Here is a 22,105-nt window from a genome sequence, read left to right as displayed (position 1 = left end):
CCCCCTTTAACATCAATGACAGCTCGAAGTCTTTTGTGGTATTTGTGGATGAGGCTCTTTATCTTTTCAGATGGTAAAGCTGCCCATCCCTCTTGGCAAAAAGCCTCTAGTTCCTGTAAATTCTTGGGCTGTCTTGCATGAACTGCACATTTGAGATCTCCCCAGAGTGGCTCAATGATATTGAGGTCAGGAGACTGAGATGGCCATTCCAGAACCTTCACTTTATTCTGCTGTAGCCAATGACAGGTCGACTTGGCCTTGTGTTTTAGATCATTGTCATGTTGGTATGTCCAAGTAAGTTCCATGTGCAGCTTCCTGGCTGATGAATGCAAATATTCCTCCAGTAATTTTTGATAACATACTTCATTTATCTTCAGATCAATTTTGACCAAGTTTCCTGTGCCTTTGTAGCTCACACATCCCCAAAACATCAGCACTCCACCTCCGTGTTTCACAGTAGGAATGGTGTACCTTTCATCATAGGCCTTGTTGACTCCTGTCCAGATGTAGCATTTATGGTTGTGCCAAAAAAAAAGCTTTTTGGTCTCATCACTCCAAATGACTCTGTGCCAGAAGGTTTGAGGCTTGTCTCTGTGCTATTTGGCGTATTGTAAGCGGGATACTATGTGTCATTTGCGTAATAATGGCTTTCTTCTTGGGACTCGACCATGCAGCCCATCTTTCTTCAAGTGCCTTCTTATTGTGCATCTCGAAACAGCCACACCACACGTTTTCAGAGAGTCCTGTATTTCACCTGAAGTTATTTGTGGGTTTTTCTTTGCATCCTGAAAATTTTTCCTGGCAGTTGTGGCTGAAATTTTAGTTGGTCTACCTGACCGTGATTTGGTTTCAACAGAACTCCTCATTTTCCACTTCTTGATTAGAGTTTGAACACTGCTGATTGGCATTCTCAATTCCTTGGATATCTTTTTATATCCCTTTCCTGTTTTATACAGTTCAACAACCTTTTCCCGCAGATCCTTTGACAATTCTTTTGCTTTCCCCATGACTCAGAATCCAGAAATGTCAGTGCAGCACTGGATGAAAGATGCAAGGGTCTGTCAGGAGTCCAGAAACTCATTGATCTTTTATACACACACACTAATTACAAGCAAACAGATCACGGGTGAGGATGGTTACCTTTAATAGCCATTTAAACCCCTTTGTGTCAACTTGTGTGCATGTTATCACATTTGGGTAGTTTCTGTTGTGCTTATGATTTAAAAAGAGTAAACACAGTTTACATGATATGATACATGATACATGATAATAAATGGCTTCAGCCAAACACTAATTATGAGTGAAAGAAAAGTTTTTGTGTTATCATTCATAAATTCTGCCAGGGTATGTAAACTTATGAGCACGACTGTACTGCGATTCTGTACTTGCCAAATATGCTGCAGAAATCTCCCTCCATTAAGTCTGGCTGCAACCATTTTAACTGTGGGCAGCTGAAGCTGCTGCCTGTTCACTTCCTGGATTTACGTTGACACACAGAGGCACATCTCCAGCTCTTGATTTCTCATTGGCCCTCTTATGACTCATCCCCCCTCCCTTCCTAGCAAACTCTCACAAAAGGGAGAGAGAGAGCTGTGCATGATGTCATAAGCCTAGGATAATGACCAGACAAGAAACAGGAAGTGGGCTGTATAAGGTATTTACTGGCAGAAAAAAAAAGTTTTACTATCCAAAGTTAAAACAACAAGGGTAGATTTAATAGATGGAAAGTTGAAAAAAAGACTGAAGGTCCACTTTAAGGCTCGGTTCACACTTATGCGATGCCAGACATCGAATGTGATTCGCACCGCATTGCTGTGCACATCACATACTATGTCTAAGCGATGCAAATTCAGCCATACAGTTTGTTTTACTGAAATCGCATCACATTCTCACCGAAATGGCACAGGACCCTTTTTTTGGTCCACACTGGAATCAGGTTGCATGGGTGTTCAGACCCATGCGATCCGATTCCACAGTTCACACTGCATTCTGCGAACCAATTTGGGGGGGCGTCATTAACTTTATATTGACACCTGCAGTGGTTCGCAGATGTCAGTGGGAACTGTCTGCGATTTTGATGCGATGTCTGAACTCGCATAGGGATTGCGGTGGTTCCCACACCAGTGTGAACTTAGCCTTAGAGAACCACCCTGATCCCTTCGTGGGTTCCAGCATTGTATCAGACCTTAAAACTTAGCACAGAGATGGTGGGAACCCCTTATAATGGGCACAGCAGGTGTACAGATCCTAGAAGTTAACACAGGGATGGTGGAGACCCCTCATAATGGGCACAGCAAGCGTGAAACCAGGGAATTGAGCGCAAGGGTGGTGGCAACCCCTCATAAAGAGCACAAGAGGTGTAGAAACCCAGAAACTAAGCACAAGGATGGTGGTAGCCCCTCATATTGGACACAGAAGGTATACAGGCCCAGGAATTCAGTGGAGGTATGGTGGCAACCTCTAGCAATGGGCATAACGGATATGGAGACCTGGGAAATCAGCACAGGGATGGTGGGAACCCCTCATAATGGGCACAGCAGGTGCACAGACCTGGGAACTCAGTGCAGGTATGGTTGGGACCTCTAACAATGGGGACCACATGTGTGCAGACCCCGGAAATAAGCACAAGGATGGTGGGGACCCCTCATAATGGGTATAGCAGGTGTACAGACCCGGGAAATCAGCACAGGGATGGTGGGAACCCCTCATAAGGTGTGCAGATGGTGTACAAAAGGAGCTCTCCGCTAGAGTTCTAAGAGATAGAATGAGTGAACTGACTCTTAAAGTGCCAAAACGTAAGTTGGGCAGAGCAAGGGTTGACTTATAACGGTGTACAAGGTCATGTACAAAGACAGGGAAATAAACAGCAATTTTCAGCTATCTCCCTCTTCAGTGAGATGATTATTACATAGAACATAATTTAGACTATTTGGAGAATTTGGGGAATTTATTCCTATCTCACACTCTTTGGTATTTAGGAAAGGCAGGATTTGATGGAGCCTACAAGGTTTTCGCGCAGAACCTTCAATAACTCTGCATACTGGGCGTTTCCAGGATTTTTTGGTTCCATTCTAAACATCCTCTGAGAAAGTAGAATGGGGAGGAAATATCTTTGTGTAGGTTTCCTCTTACCCTGGCTGTTATCTGAACTCCCTGCATTCCCCCCACCAGCTTTTTTTTATTTAGGCTCCAAAGTAAACACAACCCCCCCACCCATTGCTCCTCGGCCCCCCACCCAGCTCTCCTCATTCCCCCCCCACTCCAATAAGGACTGGCAGGGTAGGAAGTGCTGCCTGACATCTAACATCTGTCTTTGTAAAAATCACCGGTGCAAGATGGATCTTTCATTTTGTTATACACAATAAGGCTGCACGGGACAACAGAATTGTTCATACACTTCCTCTAACATAGGAAGACGGGGGACATTGCATGACACGCCCTGATGGCGCTGAAAAACTGCAGCCATTGCAGGGATAAAGAGAACCTGTGCTTTGAATGGACCAGGCAAAGTAACTGGCTCACTCTAAATGGAAAGAGTCTTTTCTTTTTTCCTGGGCTGCTTCACCGCCCGATCCCCTGCTGCACCAGAAAATACCCAGAGAAGGTTCTGAACAGGCATCAGGTTTTTGATGGCAAATTGGGATAATAATATAACACCCTTCTGGCTCTGCTGTCAAATGACAGCATCTATCCAAAAGGGCCCCCTAACTCATTGATACTCATGCGTGCCTCTGTAGATGCCCATGGTGGTTCTGGGGTGCCATTTTGTTTTTCTTCTCTAAGGTTCTCTACCTTAGTTGTCGATTATAAAGATTGGTAGGGGTGAAGCCCTGGGGACCATAGTCAGTTGTAATGCAGGAAGCAAGAACTAGTGTCTAGATTCTTGTGGGAGTTCCAAGGCCTGCATCTTCAATTACCTTGCGTGGACTTTCCCCTTTCGTAATGGTAATGGTAGTGGTTGGAAGAAGGAGTGTTGGCCCACCCAGCAGTGGTGACGGGTCTCCTACCTGGACCATGCCCCGGGAAAACCCGTCAACCTATTGCATTTGACCAAGTTGATGGCAGAGACTCAGATGGACCCAGCCTGGAACCACTATGCTAAGACCCCCAACAACTCTGTTTAAAAGTATTTATGTATTGCCCTCACTAGAGATCCTCAGGTTGTACAGTGAAAGCCATAGCACAGAGAAGGTTTCCAACCCCCCCCCAAAGGGTGCCCCAACTTATTGATAATCATGCATTCTCCTGTAGGACCCCTTTGGTGCCCATGTTGGGCCTGGGGTACCATTAAGTTTTTCCCCTCTCGGGATCTCCATCTCCTTCCTAGCTGACGATATTTAAAAGTGGTAGGGGTGAAGCCCTGGGGACCATAGTTGGTTGTAGTGCAGGAAGCAAAAACTGAGGATAGATAGTGTCTAGGCTCTTGTGGGAGTTCCAGGGCTTGCATCTTCAGTTATGTAGACTACCTTGCATGGGCTTTCTCCTTTGGGGGAAAGTCATGGTCTTTTCCCCCTTTGTGGATTTCCCAGAAAGCTGAAGCACTCTGTAAGGAGGAGAACCTTGGAGCGAGCAAATTGCTGTACAGAACTAGCCATGTCTGATGGAATCATGAAGTAATGGACTGTTGAAGAGTAAGTTACTTTGAACTGCTAAATGCCATGCTGTTTTTTACTGGTATGGAGTAAAGAAAAGTTCCAGCAAGGCATAAACTGAGCCTTGTCATTCCAGTGGCCTATAGCTGTTGAACAAGAAGTAAATGTGGACATTGGCTCAGACAGGGAACTGGTAGTGGTTGAAAGAACAAGTGTTGGCCCACCTGGCAGTGGTGACGGGTGTCCTGCCTGGACCACATGCTGGGAAACCCGTGTTCCTGCTGCATTTGACCAGGTTGGTGGCACGGCACCAGAGGTACCCGGCCTGGAACCACTATGCAGAGGCCTCCCCAACAGCTCTTTTGATTTGTGAGTGCCCTTGCCACAGATCTTCAGGCAATGCAGTACAAGCCAGAGCTCAGGGAAGGTTTCCAACACCCCCCTCCCCCTCACCGGCTGACACTATTCATGTAGGTCCCCTAGTGGCAGAACTGGCTTATCAACCACTGCTAGGGGGTGCTGCACCCCATTGCTTCTTCCTCCATTGCAGCCACCACTAAAATCTCCAGTGTCTGCCAGTGTCGAATGCTCAGGGGAGGCGGTGAGATCTCTCTTTCAGTTGTGTGACAGCGCTTAAGGCTTAGCAATTTGCTGCTCGACCTGAGCACCTTCACGTGGAAGGAGGCCACATGTTCCCCCAAACATGGAACCACCAGGTATTTTTGATGGCTCAAGTGACAGAGGAGCCTGGAGGGGTATCAGCGGGCAAGGTAATTCTGCCCATGTTCACTTGGAACACCCAATAACAAATGAGGTAAATTAACGAGTAGTTCTTGAAATATTGGCACCATTTGGGTTCTGCTTGGCAACCTCTTCTCAACAATCACCAGGAATACTGGTATTATTATTCTTCTTATTATTATTATTATTAATGTAAGATTTTCACTCACCTATTTGCAGCGTTTGCATTCGGTTGTCCAGGATAGCCGTCATGTTCTAAAAACACAAGACAGTAAAGATTGTTTCAAGTTTCATTAAAGATAAATTATAATCCATAGCTATTCAATAATAGCATTATTAATAATAATTAATAATAGATATTTAATCATTAAATAATAATCATTACATAATAATTTAATCATAATAATTAAAATATTATATATCATTAAAGTCTGCAGTTTACTCAACGATTATAATACATATACTTCTTCTGGCATAATACAATGTCAACAGAGGATACTCAAAAAGGCCAAGCCATCTCAGAACTGGAAAGTTGCAATATAGTAAATGATTGCTTTTGGGTTTAATACTTCTTTAATATGGTTTCTGAATAGATAGATTTTAGGTGTATCTTATTATCAGTACAGTGATGTAACTATACCCATTGCAAACCAAGTGCCATCTATGGGTGGCTCAACTGTGGCAAGGTGGCCCCACTTTGGAGGTTGTCCATTCCTGAAGGCACAATGCTATGTGATCACGCTAGTTACAGATCTCCTTTGCATCTCCTCTAGATACGTATATTGGCTTTAGAGCTTCTGATCATCCTGGCCATACACAAATTAAATTTTGCTCAGAAAAATTTGTTTTATGGACACTCATTCGGTTTTGGATTTTGGAGGTGCAGAGGCAACACAATTTTTACCATTTAGAAGAAGCCTTGTATTCTTTCCTGAGCATCGTTCAGCCCAAACTGATTTTGTTTCAGGAACGGGGCAGGAAGTTCCCATGTTACTGCCGGAACACAGCGCTGTATACATCAGTTTGTTTGGGCCAGCTTCTAACTTCAGCTTGTTTAATTAAGCTTTGACAATAAAACCTGGAAGCTGATTGGTTTCACTGTAGAGATCATAGGCGTGCGCACAGGGTGTGCCGGATGTGCCTGGGCACACCCTAATCACCTAGTGCACATTAGCATTATTGTTCTGTGTGGCGGCGGGGAGACGGGAAAGATCTTCTTCTTACCAGCTCTTCCATAAGAGAAGTGCTTAGGCACTTCTTTCACTGTGCCAGCAGGGAGATTAATCTACCGGGGCCATATACATGTAGACACACACATGCATGTGTGTTTGAGCTTTGGGGTGCACCCCCTAATGCTATAGGCTGCGCACACCTATGGTAGAGATGCACCAGATTTTGCCCTCTCCAGCTTTAGTAAATAACCCCCAATGGCTTTCATTCATAGTTGTTCACTGTGTACTATTGTGATCTTTGTTATTAATCACAGTGATCACATGGTACAGGGCCAATTACAAGGAACCTGTACTATGTGATAGCTGTGGCCAATCACAATATTACACAATGGCACATGAATGGATGACTTTCACAAAGTCAAAATGATTGCTTACACAGGGATCATCAATGTAATAAGCAATCATAGTGTAAAAAAAAAAGAAAATCCTGATCACTTTGCCAGAGCAGTATGGTGTCACTATAGTACTACTCTGGTGACAAAATTATATATATATATATAAAAAAAAAATTGGAAAAAAAAGAAAAAAATATGTTAAAATTGTTTTAAAATTATATATATATAAATATTTAAAAAAACAAAAACAAAAAAATGTTCTACATATTCACACTAGTCAGTGTCCCAGTTTTTTTTTTTTCTAATTTTTGGCTTTTAAAGGTAAATGAGAGATGTGGGGTCTTTTTGACACCACATCTCTGAATAAAGAGGACCTGTAATGCTTATTTCTTTTAGAAGGGATGTTCACATTTCTTGTAATAGGAATAAAAGTAAAAAAAAAAAAAAGGGACAGTGTAAAAATAAAAAAAGTAACATAAATAATAATAATAAAAAAAGTAAAGCACCCCTGTCCCTCCATGCTTGCGCACAGAAGTGAACGAATATGTAAGTTGCGTCCGCATTTTTAAACAGTGTTCAAATCACACACCTTCCGGGAAACAAGGCTCATTAGCAATAATTCTAGCACTAGACCTCCTCTGAAACTCTAAACAGGTAACCTATAAAAAAATGTTTTAAAGCATCGCCTATGGAGATTTTTAAGTGCTGTAGTTTGTTGCCATCCCATGAGCGTGCGCAATTTTAAAGCGTGACATGTTAGGTATCTATTTACTCGGCATAACATCATCTTTCACATTATAAAAACAAATTCAGCCAACTTTACTGTTTTTTTTTTTTTTTTTTTTTTTTTTTTTACTCATTAAAGTGTATTTTTAAAAAAAGAATTGCGTTTGAAAGACCGCTGCACAAATACAGTGTGACAGAAAATATTGCAACAACCAACATTTTATTCTCTAGGGTCTCTGATAAAAAAATATATATAATGTTTGAGGATTCTAAGTAATTTTCTAGCAAATAATACAGATTTTTACTTGTAAATAACAAATGTCAGAAAAAGCCATGGTCAGCAAGTGGTTAATTTCCTCCAAAAATTCCCCAAAATTAGTATGTGATCCGGTACTTCTGGGTAGGGGGCAGGCACCACTTGTGCTGTGATTAGCCACAGCACAAGCTGATTAGCGGGTGGCGGCCAGTGGATGACCACCGGCACCCGCTGATCTGCAAGAAGGAAGACAGGACAGAGTTCTGTCTATGTAAACAAGACAGAGCTCTGTCCTGACAGCAGGGATATGCTGGCTTTTGTTTCCCTGCAAAGCAGGGAATAAAACCCAGTACATCCCTTAGTGAAAGCAGCACACAGTATACACATAAACACTGGTTAGGCACACCCTAGATGTTTAACCCCTTCCCAGCCCAGTGTCATTAGTACAGTGAAAGTGTTTTTTTTTTAGCACTGATCACTGTATTAGTGTCACTGGTTCCCACAAAGTGTCAAAAGTGTCAGTTAGTGTTAGATTGTCCGCCACAATATCGCAGTCCCGCTATAGGTCACTGATTGCTGCCCTTATTAGTATATAAAAATAAATAAATACAAATTCCAGTGTATATACCATAGTTTGTAGACGCTATAATTGTTGCGCAAACCAATCAATATACGCTTACTGAGTTCTTTTTTTTACCAAAAATATGTAGCAGAATGCATATTGGCCTAAATTTATGAAGAAATTTGATCTTTTTTTGCATTTGCATGTCCCATGGAACCCTACCTCGTAGTACAACTGTCCCTCCCTGTATCTCTTGGCACCACTCCTACATCAGGAATGGTACCAGTAGGTAAAGTTCCCTTGAGCAACAGTCTCAACCTTAGAGAGACCTCAAGGGGACTATACCTCTTGGAACCACTCTTGCCCCAGGGCGCTGTACCTTCTGGCAACACTGTCCCTCAAGAGGATCATTCCTCCTGCCACAACTCCTTTTCCTTGACACTGTACCTCTTGGCACCACACAGAGGGGGTAGTTAATTTGTTTGCATTGTCCACGTTACACTAGGGGAACACAAACATTGGAGTGATGGGTTTGTCTGGCACAAAGAGATCCAAAGGATGTATCAGGAGTGGTGCCAGGAGGTATGGTCCCCTGAGGAACAGTCTATGCTTGAGGGGGACCTCAAGGGGATCATATCTCCTGGCACCTATACTGCCTGGTGGCCCCTGTATCTCCTGGTATCACTGTCCTTCTAAAGGACCTTACCTCCTGGCAACACCTCTGTTTCATGAGTGGTGCCAAGAGGTACAGTCCCCTTGTGGGAAAGTATCAGTCTGAGGTGGATGTCAATGGGACCGTAGCTCCTGGAACCACTCCTGCCCCATGTTACTGTACCATCAGGCACCACTGTTTCTCAAGAAGACTACCTCCTGGGAACAGTCCTGTCTCATGGCACTGTACCTCCGGGCACTACTATCTCTTAAGGCAACTTTACCTTCTGACACAGGAGAGGTGCCAGGAGGTATGGTCTCCTTGAGGATCACTCTCTGTTGAGAGGGACCTCAGGTGGATCCTATCTCCTGCCACCTATCCTGTCTCATGGCACCGTACCTCCTGGTCCCACTCACCCTCTAAAGGACCTTACCTCCTGGCAACACCTCTTTATCAGGAGTGGTGTCAGAAGGTACAGTCCCCTTGTGGGAAAGTCACAGCCTAAGGACTCCTTGGATCTCCATCCACCAGACAAACCCATCACTCCAGGTGCCCCATGTATTGGTGTTTCATTGGTGTAAGGTGAACACTTCACACAAATGCCTAAAAATACAATCCTTTAAACAAACCTGCAAAGATCTATTACATAAGATTATTCTAGATATTTAAGCTATATCTGCATGCGTGAAGAAGTGTATGTTGCTCCAAAAAAAGTGACTGATGAAAATCATTATATTTGAGACCATTATGTGATGTGCCGTACACTGCATAACAGTGACGTTGCAATGAGATTTTTTTATAGCTTTAAAAAAAAAAATCTGTGAATGTCAAAGAACCTATTGGAGTTCTCAGTTCTAACCCATAAGCCATGATGTCTCACTTTTCTTGCTGCATAGAATCTTAGAATAGGATCTCACTTTAGGAGTGAGACTAGCTGATGTGGGCTGAGTCTGGAACTCTGGCATGAAGGTCTTTACCACTAGAGCTTCAAAGAGACCCAAGCAGACGAAAGATGACTCAGCCCGCCGTCACCCATCCCTGACCCCAGAATGACCCGTTAAGGTAATTTTCCATCTTCTAAAAGTTTTTTATGTAGATGTGTAAACGTGACCGGCTAAATATGATTCTCCTCAACCTACATGTAAGAAGAAGACACATTTATACGTTTGGCTCCCATCCAGTAATGTAGAAACCTCTACATTCTGCTTGGGTGCCCAGTGGTTCCGCCATACGAATTCTCTCTCTCATTGCAATCCTTTCAGTCTGCTCTGACAGATTGAAAACAAGGCATTATATGGCTGACTGGTTTTATCTCAGCAGCCTTTCCTTCATAATGCTGACCGCATTGCCAGTGTTACCAGGAATCTACAAATCTGTATATGAAAGGATGAAATATGAAAATATGGAATGTTAAAATGTAAAAGTAACAATAAAGAGTCAGTCCACCCAAAATGTATATTTCTGTGTTTGGACCCTGGAAAGTCTCTTCTATCAGTTAAGAAGAACTTGGGTGAGATCTCTACATTGAGTTCCCAGGTCCATGCACATGTTGTGCCCATTATGAGGGGTCCCACCATCCCTGTGCTGAGCTCCCGGGTCTGTACACCCGCTGTACCCATTATGAGGTGCTCCCACCAACCCTGTGCTAAGTTCCCAGGTCCGTACACCTTCTGTGCCCATTAAAAGGGCTTCCCACCATCCCTGTGCTGAGTTCCCGGGTCTGTACACCTGCTGTGCCTATTACGAGGGGCTCCCACCATCCCTGTGCTGAGTTCCCAGGTCTGTGCACCTGCTGTGTCCATTAAAAGGGCATCCTACCATCCCTGTGCTGAGTTCCTGGGTCTCTACACCTGCTGTGCTCATTATAAGGGGTTCCCACCATCCCTGTGCTGAGTTCCCAGGTCTGTACATCTGCTGTGCTCATTATGAGGGGTTAATTTTGTTTATTGAAAAATCTTACAAACAACAACTTATATACAATAAAACCATAATAAATAAATAAAACATATTTACAAAATAAATGAATATGACTATACAAAACAGAAAGAACAAGAACAAAATAAACGGTGCAAACCAAATTGCACACAACATAATCCCTACGAGAGGTGCCAGACTAAGGAACATCACCATCACCATGCATGTAGCCTTTTATCAAAAATATATTTGATCTGAAAATCTAGGGGAGTGAAGCAAGGACAGAAAGAAAGCCACACACCCCGAGATCAACAGGCAGCAGCTACAGAGTCCTGATATTCCTCCACGCCCTTATCCAGGCCTCCTGCTGCCACCTGCCTTTCTCAAGACCCTGAATCTTCCCAACCTCACCCAGAATGTCCTGCACCACCACTTCGACAGGGAGGATTTTACTGCGTAAGGATACCTGACACCGTGCACTCCATGTGAAATAACGGACTACTAGACTAACTAAAAAAAAGTGTTTCCAAGTCATAATCCCGACGAGTCTGGAATGCCCCATAAACCCACTCTCCATAACTCATATGGGGGAGGAAGGGTATACTCAGAGCCCTCCCCACCCTCTTGTACACCTCTATATTAAAAAGGCACTGAGGTAGAAAGTGATCCATGGACTCCACCACTCCTCCACACTCCACTCTCGGGTCACTCATGGAAAGAAACTTCAAGTTGCCCTTTACATATAGTTTTCCATGAAAGGCAAGCCAAGCCTGATCCCTAAACTTCATTGGGATTCTCTCCAAATTAATCAATTGCAAACCCATCCCCAAAACCAGGCCTGGGCAATCCCTCAAGGCCAGTGGCTCGCAAAAAGCAGAACTCATGATCCGTTTCTCAAGAAGTTTCCTTGGAAGAGATCTGACTTCTCCTGCTGTTACTTGCCACTGCCGAAGCATTTTCAAACACGGGGCAACATAAGCTGGGAGCTTATCATGCTTGACCCTCAGGCTTCTCACTGGCCCACCATTTTCCCAGTCTCGCAGAAAGGGCCTAAATCAGGACTGGAAAATACCAACCCACCCAGGCGGTCTCTCTGCCAACATGTTACCAAGATTGTGCTTCACAAACATCAGAGAAAAAAAGACTACAGGGTGGATCATCCCTAGACCACCCTCCCGCCTAGGAAGGTAAGTCACATTCCTTTTGACAAGGTTTATTCTGTTCCCCCATAACAGCTGGAAGAATCATCTATAAACCCTGGTATAGAGAGAAACTGGCAAAACGCAAACAAAACTGACATACAGAAAAATCAGAATCAGGTATGTCTTGATCAGATCAACCTTTTTCCTCAAGGAAAGCCACCAACCTTTCCAGCTTGCCACCTTGGCATCGGCATTCTCCAGCCTGTTCACCCAATTTGCATGACCATAGTCACCTGGGCTGAAATCAATACCTAGAACTCAAATTTTTTGTTGGGGCTCAGGGAAGTCACCCGGGAGAACAAAGCTCTTACCTTCCACGCCCATCCAGAAAGCTTTACCCTTGTCCTGGTTGACCTTTGAACCTGATGTCTCTGCATACTGCCCTATCACTGAGACCACTTCCTGCGCCTCCCCAGTCCCAGAGACAAAAACAGAAACATCACCAGCATAGGCCACAACCTTCAAAGGAGGCTCACCAGCTATGCCCAAAGGTACCCCACACAAAGGTCCACTCTCTAGCCTTCTAATGAAGGGGTCGATTGCAAACACGTATAGCAGAGGACTCAATGGACACCCCTGACGCACACCCGAGCCGACCGCAAAGGGCTGCCTGACCCAACCATTAACCAGAGGAAAGCTTTCAGCCCCTTTGTACAAAATTTTGAGCCAATCAATGAAACCCCCCTCCAGGCCATATTTGTCAAGAAGGAGCCACAAGTACTCATGATTAACCCGATCAAAGGCCTTAGCCTGATCCAATGTCAGCAAAAATTTACCCCAACCAGCAGCCCTACAACGCACCAAGATCTCCCGGACAGCTAACACCTCTGGGAAAGTGCTTCTACCCTGGACCGAACAGTGCTGGTGGCGAGATAACAAACTGCCGGCAACTGGTGATAATCGCTAGAAGAAAATCTTTGCCAGTATCTTTCTATCGGCATTAAGAAGGCTAGTGGGGCGCCAATTCTCAATCATCGAAGGATCTTTACCCTTTGACAGAAGGATCACTGCAGATTGCCTCATGGAGGGAGGGAGAGAACCCTCATACAAACAGCCATTAAAAACCTCCGCAAGGTAGGGAGCCAGGATCGCCTTAAAACATTTATAGAACTCGGCTGTCAGACCATCTGGCCCTGGCGTTTTCTTGATGGCTAGTTTATCAATAGCCTGGATTACCTCATCTGCAGTGATCTAATTTTGAGGAGTTCCCACCATCCCTGTATTGAGTCCCCAGGTCTGTACACCTGCTGTGCCCATTGTGAGGGGTTCCAACCATCCCTCTGCTGAGTTCCCAGGTCTGTACACCTGCTGTGCCTATTATGAGGGGTTCCCATCATCCCTGTGCTGAGTTCCCGAGTCTGTACACCTGCTGTGCCCATTATGAGGGGTTCCCACCATCCCTGTGCTGAGTTCCTGAGTCTGTACACCTGCTGTACCTATTATGAGGGGTTCCCACTATCCCTGTGCTGAGTTCCTGGGTCTGTACACCTGATGTGCCTATTATGAGGGGATCCCACCATCCCTGTGCTGAGTTCCTAGGTTTGTACACCTGATGTGCCTATTATGGAGAGTTCCCACCTTCCCTGTGCTGAGTTCCCAGATTTGTACACCTGCTGTGCCTATTATGAGGGGTTCCCACCATTCCTGTTCCGCGTTCCTGGGTCTGTACACCTGCTGTACCCATTATGAGGGGTTCCTACCATGCCTGTGCTGAGTTCTTGGGTCTATACACCTGCTATGCCCATTATGGCCACCTGCTATGCCCATCCCTCCAAGATCAAAAATTATTTTGCAGGAACACCCACAACGTTTGGGATGGAATCAGAATCAAGGCTCAGAGATCTCACTGTTGGCGCATTCAAAATGTATAAGAAGCCAGGGTCTGATGCAGCCCACTAAACTTCATTTTTAACTAAACTATAACTTTTTGGTGTAATTATCCTTTAGAAATGACTCCCATCATAATAATACCTGAATATGGACAATTATTAGAAATACGCCATACCTTTGAAGCCTTTGCTGTTGCCTCCTTGAGGATTTCAGCTCATCCAGGGAATGTAATTTGTGGTGAATCTGAAGGTTCTCTATATCTGGTACAGCATAGACCTGAGCCGTCCAAAGCCTGGGACCCGGGGACCACCCAGCCTCTCCCTTCCAGCTCCTGTCCGGAGCCCAACGCCTCTCCTGCCTCTGTACACCCCTTCCTTCCTCTGTCGCCACATTACCGCTTATATATTGTGGCTGAGGGTGGTGGTCGGTGAATATGGGGGGGGGTTGACTATTATAAACTTCCTTCCAATTATTTTTAGAGGAGCAGCAAAAGAGGAAGTGTGCCTTTTGAGTGTCCGTAGTGGATTACATTTTTGCTTCATTTGTAGCAAGGCTTGCCTATGTGGATGTGCCATGTAGTAAGTGGTAAACTTTCTTGATAAAGGGGCCTTAAGTGTGGCCCCCTGACATCACTATAGGGCCACACATAAAATTCTGTAAATGAGACACTTCAAACATACAACATGAGATGGTCAGAGACTGCAGACATATAGTATCTCACAAAAGTGAGTACACCCCTCACATTTTTGTAAATATTTCATTTTATCTTTTCATGTGAAAACACTGGAGAAATGACACTTTGCTACAATGTAGCAAAGTAGCAATGGAGCTGGTGGATGTTAGAGACCTTGTGCTCCTCCACCTTCTGTATGAGGATGCCCCACAGATGCTCAATAGGGTTTAGGTCTGGAGACATGCTTGGCCAGTCCATCACCTTTACCCTCAGCTTCTTTAGCAAGGCAGTGGTCTTCTTAGAGGTGTGTTTGGGGTCGTTATCATGTTGGAATACTGCCCTGCGGCCCAATCTCCGAAGGGAGGGGATCATGCTCTGCTTCAGTATGTCACAGTACATATTGGCATTCATGGTTCCCTCAATGATCTGTAGCTCCCCAGTGCCGGCAGCACTCATGCAGCCCCAGACCATGACACTCCCACCACCATGCCTGACTGTAGGCAAGACACACTTGTCTTTGTACTCATCAACTGCTTGTCGCCACACACGCTTGACACCATCAGAACCAAATAAGTTTATCTTGGCCTCATCAGACCACAGGACATGGTTACAGTAATCCATGTCCTCCTTAGTCTGCTTGTCTTCAGCAAACTGTTTGCGGGCTTTCTTGTGCATCATCTTGGCTTCCTTCTGGGATGACAGCCATGTAGACCAATTTGATGCAGTGTGCGGCATATGGTCTGAGCACTGACAGACTGTCCCCCCACCCCTTCAACCTTTGCAGCAATGTCATACGTCTATTTCCCAAAGACAACATCTGGATATGACGCTGAGCATGTGCACTTAACTTCTTTGGTCGACCATAATGAGGCCGGTTCTGAGTGAAACCTGTCCTGTTAAACTGCTCCATGGTCTTGGCCAATGTGCTTTTGCTCAGTTTCAGGGACTTGGCAATATTCTTATAGCCTAGGCCATCTTTATGTAGAGCAACAATTCTTTTTTTCAGATCCTCAGAGAGTTCTTTGCCATGAGGTGCCATGTTGAACTTCCAGTGACCAGTATGAGAGAGTGAGAGCGATAACACCAAATTTAACACACCTGCTCCCCATTCACACCTGAGACCTTGTGACACTAACAAGTCACATGACACCGGGGAGGGAAAATGGCTAATTGGGCCCAATTCGGACATTTTCACTTAGGGGTGTACTCACTTTTGTCGCCAGCGGTTTAGACATTAGTGGCTGTGCGTTGAGTTATTTTGAGGGGACAGCAAATTTACACTGTTATACAAGCTGTACACTCACTACTTTACATTGTAGCAAAGTGTCATTTCTTCAGTATTATCATATGAAAAGATAGAATAAAATATTTACAAAAATGTGAGGGTTGTACTCACTTTTGTGAGATACTGTATATTGATCAATGTATTCATTAATGAAATACTACATATGTTAATAAACACTGATATGCATTTATGTTATATGTAGCAGAATATGATAACTAATGAATGGGTCTTGAGGAAGCTATGCAACTAGCGAAACGTGTTGGTCCTTGGACAATCAAACAACCTATACACCTCCAGCTTATTGATTTGTCAAATAAGTATATTAGAAGGTGTTGGCTGACCCTTTGTATCATATTTAGACATGTTTATATATTTTTATAGGCACTTTACAATTTTTGAATTTTAATATGACGTAAAATATAATTTATATTTTATATGGAATTTGTCTCCGCAAATTCCTGCAATCCCCTTTTTTTCCATTAGAGATGAGATTTGGATGTGGCACGGGTAGAGGTCCTCCTTTCAAATTATACAGTTAAACGTAACCATCACTTGTTACAAAGACGTATGTATTTCCTCAGCTCCTCAGCTCCATTTAGGGGCCATGATGTGGTATTTTACTACTCGCCATAATGAAAGAAGATTCATTCAAAAAGAGAAAATGGACTAAAGAACATTCGTTTTTGCCCAATTAGCACCGAACGATTGTACATGCAGGTTTGTTGGATGAATGGCTATGCATTTTTTTTTCTAAATAGACCCTTTAGTGTGTGGCCGGCTTTAAAGTCCAAATAAAATGTTGGGTTGTAAAAAAAGAATTCAAGAGAGATAAGGAAATCTTGACTTTTGTCTAATTGGCTGTTGGCTTATCTGAGGTTGTATCGTGTGTGGACAACAGTGGACTAGCCAGAGATCTCCCAGGACAGTTGGACATACAGGCTCAGTCTATCCTGCAATCGTTGTGTGGAGCTCCAATAAGCTGAACACCCCCCCCCCCCCCAACATAAGTAAAGGGGAGTCTGAGAAAAGATGGAGCTCTTATCTTGGAGGGGAGGGGACCCATCAGACTAGATCCTTTAACCCACCTAAGATCTGTCTACAACCGATGCCTCCTGGAATGGAGGTCATCCCATGTTCATGTCCAGAGCCTTATAGAAAGAATTTACCTCCATATAGGACCCGGTCTCTCCACCAGGTACACCATCTTTGGTTTTACGCCACTTTGTGATTGGTAGCAGCTAGCACCAATCACAAGGAACGTATCTCTGATGGTGTATCTCGAACTGAGCACAGAACCCACCCCCTTTCTCCCCACCAGGTATAGGGAAGCAGATACCCTCTCATAGCATGGGGTGAGCAGACGCCTCAGTTTCCAGGGACAGTACTCAATTTTCGGAATCACCTTCTTTTGGAACCAACCCTGCAGAACATCAGGATTAGACAACCCCAGGTATAGAAAAAATAGAAGCCCCCCACAATGTATCTTTTTCTCTGAGAGGGTGGAAACCCTGTCCAATGATTGGAGTACAGAACCCCCCTCCCAGGTATAGACAAGCAAATATCTCTTTATGGCACCTTATTTTGGATGGTGGTGCACCCTGCTGAATGGATTGAACACAGAAATCCATAGTGGTACCCCCATGTTACCTTGTGTTGGAGAGGGTGGCGAATTCTGCAGAATGATTGGAGCACAGAACATCCCAGCTATAGAAAAGCAGATCAGGTCATGGTGTCTTTTTTTTCGAAGAGGGTAGTGAAAGCAATACCCCCATGGTAACTTTTGTTGGAGAGGGTGGTAAATCCTGCAGAACGTTTGGAGCACAGAACCCCCCAGGTATAGGAAGTAGATATTCCTCTGTGCAGAGGGTGCGAGATCTGGAGAACAATTGGAGCACAGACCCCCCCCTCCCAAGTATAGTAAAGTAGATATCAGGTCATGGTGCCTTTTTTTTGAATAGGGTAGTGAATGTAGTACCCCCATGGTGCCTTTTGTTGGAGAGGGTGGTGAATCCTGCAAAACGGTTGGAACACAGAACCCCCAGGTATAAGGAAGTACATATTCCCCCCATGGAGAGGGCGGCGAGATCTGCAGAACAACTGGAGCACAGAAGCCCCCTAGGTATAGAAGAGTAGAAACAGATCATGATGCCATTTTTCTCGAGAGAGTAGTGAAAGTAGTACCCGCATAGTACCTTTTGTCGGAGAGAGGGTGGCGAATCCTGCAGAATGATTGGAACACAGAATCCCCCAGGCATAGAAAAATAGATATCAGGCCATGGTGCCTTTTTTTCAAAGAGAGTATGGAAGTAGTACCGCCACGGTACCTTTTGTTGGAGACGGTGGCCGATTCTAAGGAACATTTGGAGCACAGAACCCTCCCAGGTATTGGAAAGTAGATGCCCCCCCCACCCCATGGAGAGGGTGGTGAGATCTGCAGAACATTTGGAGCACAGAACCCTCCCAGGTATTGGAAGGTAGATGTTCCCCCATGGAGAGGGTGGTGAGGTCTGCAGAACATTTGGAGCACAGAACCCTCCCAGGTATTGGAAAGAAGGCCCCCCCCCCCCCCATGGAGAGGGTGGTGAGATCTGCAGAACATTTGGAGCACAGAACCCTCCCAGGTATTGGAAGGTAGATGTTCCCCCCATGGAGAGGGTGGTGAGATCTGCAGAACATTTGGAGCACAGAACCCTCCCAGGTATTGGAAGGTAGATGTTCCCCCCCATGGAGAGGGTGGTGAGATCTGCAGACATTTGGAGCACAGAACCCTCCCAGGTATTGGAAAGAAGATGTCCCCCCCTCATGGAGAGGGTGGTGAGATCTACAGAACATTTGGAGCACAGACCCCCCCCCTCCAGGTATAGGAAAGTAGATATCCATACATAAGTGCCTTTGTTTCTGAGAGGTGGGTGAATTCCGTGGAATGGACAGAAAATAAAACCTCCCAGGCATAGGAAAGTAGATACTCCCCCAAAGTATCTCTTGTTGGAGATGGCGACGATTCCTGTGGAAGAGACGGAGAACAGACATCACCCCCCAGGTGTTGAAGTCAGATATCCCCACACGGTACCATTTGTTGGAGAGGGGAGCAAATTCTACAAAGGGACAAAGCACAACCCCCCACCCCCCCCCCCCCCAGTATAGAAAAGCAGATACCCCCTCTATGTATTATTTTCAGGAGGCAGCAAAATCCTGTAGAACTGTTGAGAGTATAGATATAGACAAACAGAATTCCCTACATTGTACCTTTTTTTTTTTTTGGGGGGGGGGGGGGATCCTGCATAAGCTACGGAGAGCAGAACCCCCCTAGTATAGGTGAGCAGATACCCCCCCCCAATGCTTTTGTCAGAGAGGGAGGTGAATCCTGCAGAAGGGACAGAGGACAGAACCCCCAGGTATAGAGAAGTAGATATCCACCACCAAAGTACCTTTTTTTGGAGAGGTTGGCAAATTTTATGGAATGGACGAAGCACAGGAGCCCCCCCAAGTATAGGAAACAGATATCCCCCCCCACACACACACACACGCTACCATTAATAGTACTTTACAGACCCCCCCCCCCCCAAGTCGAGGAGTCAGATACCCCTCCACGATACCTTTATTCATAGAGGGTGGTGATCCTGCAGAATGGATGAAGCACAGACACCCCCCCCCCCCCCCCCAGGCCAGGTATAGAAAAGTAGATACCTCCCCACCCCACAGTTTCTTTTGTCGGAGAGGCTGGCAAATCTTATAGACCTGACGTACCACAGAACCACCCCCCCTCCCCAGTTATAGGAAGTCAGATACCCCCCCTCCCCAGTATAGGAAGTCAGATACCCCCCCTCCCAGGTATAGGAAGTGAGACACCCCCCCTCCCCAGTATAGGAAGTCAGATCCCCCCCTCCCAGTATAGGAAGTGAGACACCCCCCCTCCCCAGGTATAGGAAGTCAGATACCCCCCCTCCCCAGGTATAGGAAGTGAGACACCCCCCCTCCCAGGTATAAAAAGTCAGATACCCCCCTCCCCAGGTATAAAAAGTCAGATACCCCCCCTCCCCAGGTATAGGAAGTCAGATCCCCCCCTCCATGGTACCTTATTTGGTAGAAGGCGCTGAATCCTGCAGGCGTTGATCCTCTTTGTGGGGCTCACATAAGGCTCTGTGGTCGCCTGGCTCAGGCAGGCTCAGCTCAATATCCCTTCTCCTCCCTCCTCGCCTTCCTCTGGGCAGAGCCGTCCCAGGCCCAGCGCTGCTTAAGTTGCCAGATGCAGGAGAGGAAGGAGGGAGGGAAGGAGGGCCCCCAGGAGCCCCCCCAGGGAGGGGAGCAGTCTACCCAGCACACTCTGCCATGGGGGCTCCCACAACTTCTTCTCCTCTGTTGGGGTCTTCTTCATAGTCTTGACCTTCCATGAAGGATGGCCATCACCTTACCTGTTATAAAGAAGGACATGTCTGATCACTGGCTCTTTGTATAAAAAAAAAATAAAAAATGTTTTAGATAAACTTGGCTCATCGTTTACGCTGCCGTAACCTGCAAGTAGATAAAAACCCAAACGGATAATTAGTTTGCTAAATAAACAATTATTCTCTTTTTATTTTTTTATTTTATTTTTTACAAATCCTTGTTTTTGATTTTTTTTTTTTTTTGGTAGCATCTCAGTGCTGCTGATCTCCTGCAATCCTCTTTGCAACCACTTCCTATCCACTTGCACTCCAGCAATGGCTGTATGGTACACTATATTGTAAAAAGTATTGGGAAACCTGTCTTCGCACGCACATGAACATCCCAGTCGTATGCCCCGTACACACGATTGAACATTGATCGACATTCCGACAACAAGATCTATCGGATTTTTCCGAAGGATGTTGGCTCAAGCTTGTCTTGCATACACACGGTCACACAAAGTTGTCGAAACATTTCCCTAACGCCAAGAACGCGGTGAGGTACGACACGTACGACGAGCCGAGAAAAATGAAGTTCAATAGCCAGCGCGGCTCTTCTGCTTGATTCTGAGCATGCGTGGCACTTTGTGCGTCGGAATTGTGATTGTGTACACACGATCGGAATTTACGCGAACGGATTTTGTTGTGGGAAAAGTTTAGATCCTGCTCTCAAACTTTGTGTGTCGAAATTCCGATGGAAAATGTGTGATGGAGCCCACACACGGTCGGAATTTCCGACATCAAGCTCCGATCGCACATTTTCCGTCGGAAAGTCCGTGTACGGGGCATAAGTCCGTAGGGTTCAATATTGAGTTGGCCCACCCTTTGCAGCTATAACAGCTTCACCTCTTCTGGGAAGGCCATCCACAAGGTTTAGGAGTGTGTCTATGGGAATGTTTGACCTTTCTTCCAGAAGTGCATTTGTGAGGTCAGGTGCTGATGTTGGATGAGAAGGCCTGGCTCGCAGTCTCCATTCTAATTCATCCAAAGGTGTTCTATCGGGTTGAGGTCAAGACTCTGTGCAGGCCAGTCAAGTTCCTCCACCCCAAACTCGCTCATCCATGTCTTTATGGACCTTTCTTTGTGCACTGGTCCCAATCATTTGGTGGAGGGGGATTATGGTGTGGGGTTGTTTTTCAGGGTTGGCCCCTTAGTTCCATAACTAATGCCTCCCCCCGTCCATAATGTATTGCCTCCCCCGTCGCCTGCTTTAACCCTATGAACCCTGCACTAGAGTGCCGCAACCAAGTGCATTGCAAGCATTGTGCGCTGTGCTTGTAGAGCAGTCTCTATAACTTTAACGGGTTGTGCTTGACATGTGCTATTCCCACCTAAAGCGACAGGGGGGTAAAACTCCCACCATGGCCGCAAAGCATCGAGGCCGTAGCATGTGTACACCCCCAGCCCCCTGCCTCTGCAGCTAATGGGGGAGCAGTTGGAGGGGGCTGTGTTTACAGGTCTATTCCCTTCACTGGAACTAAGGGGCCAAGCCCAACCCCTGAAAAACAACCCCCCGCCATAATCCCCCCTCCACCCAGGCCCAGACAAGGGGTGGGAAGAAGGGGTGGCTGCCCTGGGCACTGTGATATAATGCAAGGTGGGGGCACCACAAGGACATTGGGGGTGGGGATTTTTGTTGGGAGGGAAATTTGGGGGGGGGGGGGGGGCAGCAGGGAATTAG

General features: G+C 45.5%; 1 protein-coding gene across 2 annotated transcripts in view; it reads right to left on the bottom strand.

The window, feature by feature from the left end:
* HSPA12B (heat shock protein family A (Hsp70) member 12B) overlaps positions 1–20,212 on the bottom strand; it is an 80,933-nt gene extending 60,721 nt beyond the window's left edge. The window contains exons 1-2 of one of the 2 annotated variants that reach the window (XM_073611112.1): positions 20,076–20,212; positions 5,543–5,588 (exon numbers count right to left, since the gene is read on the bottom strand). In XM_073611112.1, the coding sequence (XP_073467213.1) occupies positions 5,543–5,585 (43 nt within the window). In that variant the 5' untranslated portion in view covers positions 5,586–5,588; positions 20,076–20,212. Of the gene's footprint in view, positions 1–5,542; positions 5,589–14,217; positions 14,437–20,075 lie in introns of those variants that run through there. The other variant, XM_073611113.1, reaches the window with a different exon arrangement.
* Positions 20,213–22,105: the final 1,893 nt, after the last annotated feature.

This window comes from Aquarana catesbeiana, linkage group LG01 (assembly GCF_042186555.1).
Source record: "Aquarana catesbeiana isolate 2022-GZ linkage group LG01, ASM4218655v1, whole genome shotgun sequence".
Classification (NCBI taxonomy): Eukaryota; Metazoa; Chordata; class Amphibia; order Anura; family Ranidae; genus Aquarana; species Aquarana catesbeiana.
This window is presented reverse-complemented; position numbering and strand designations above follow the sequence as displayed.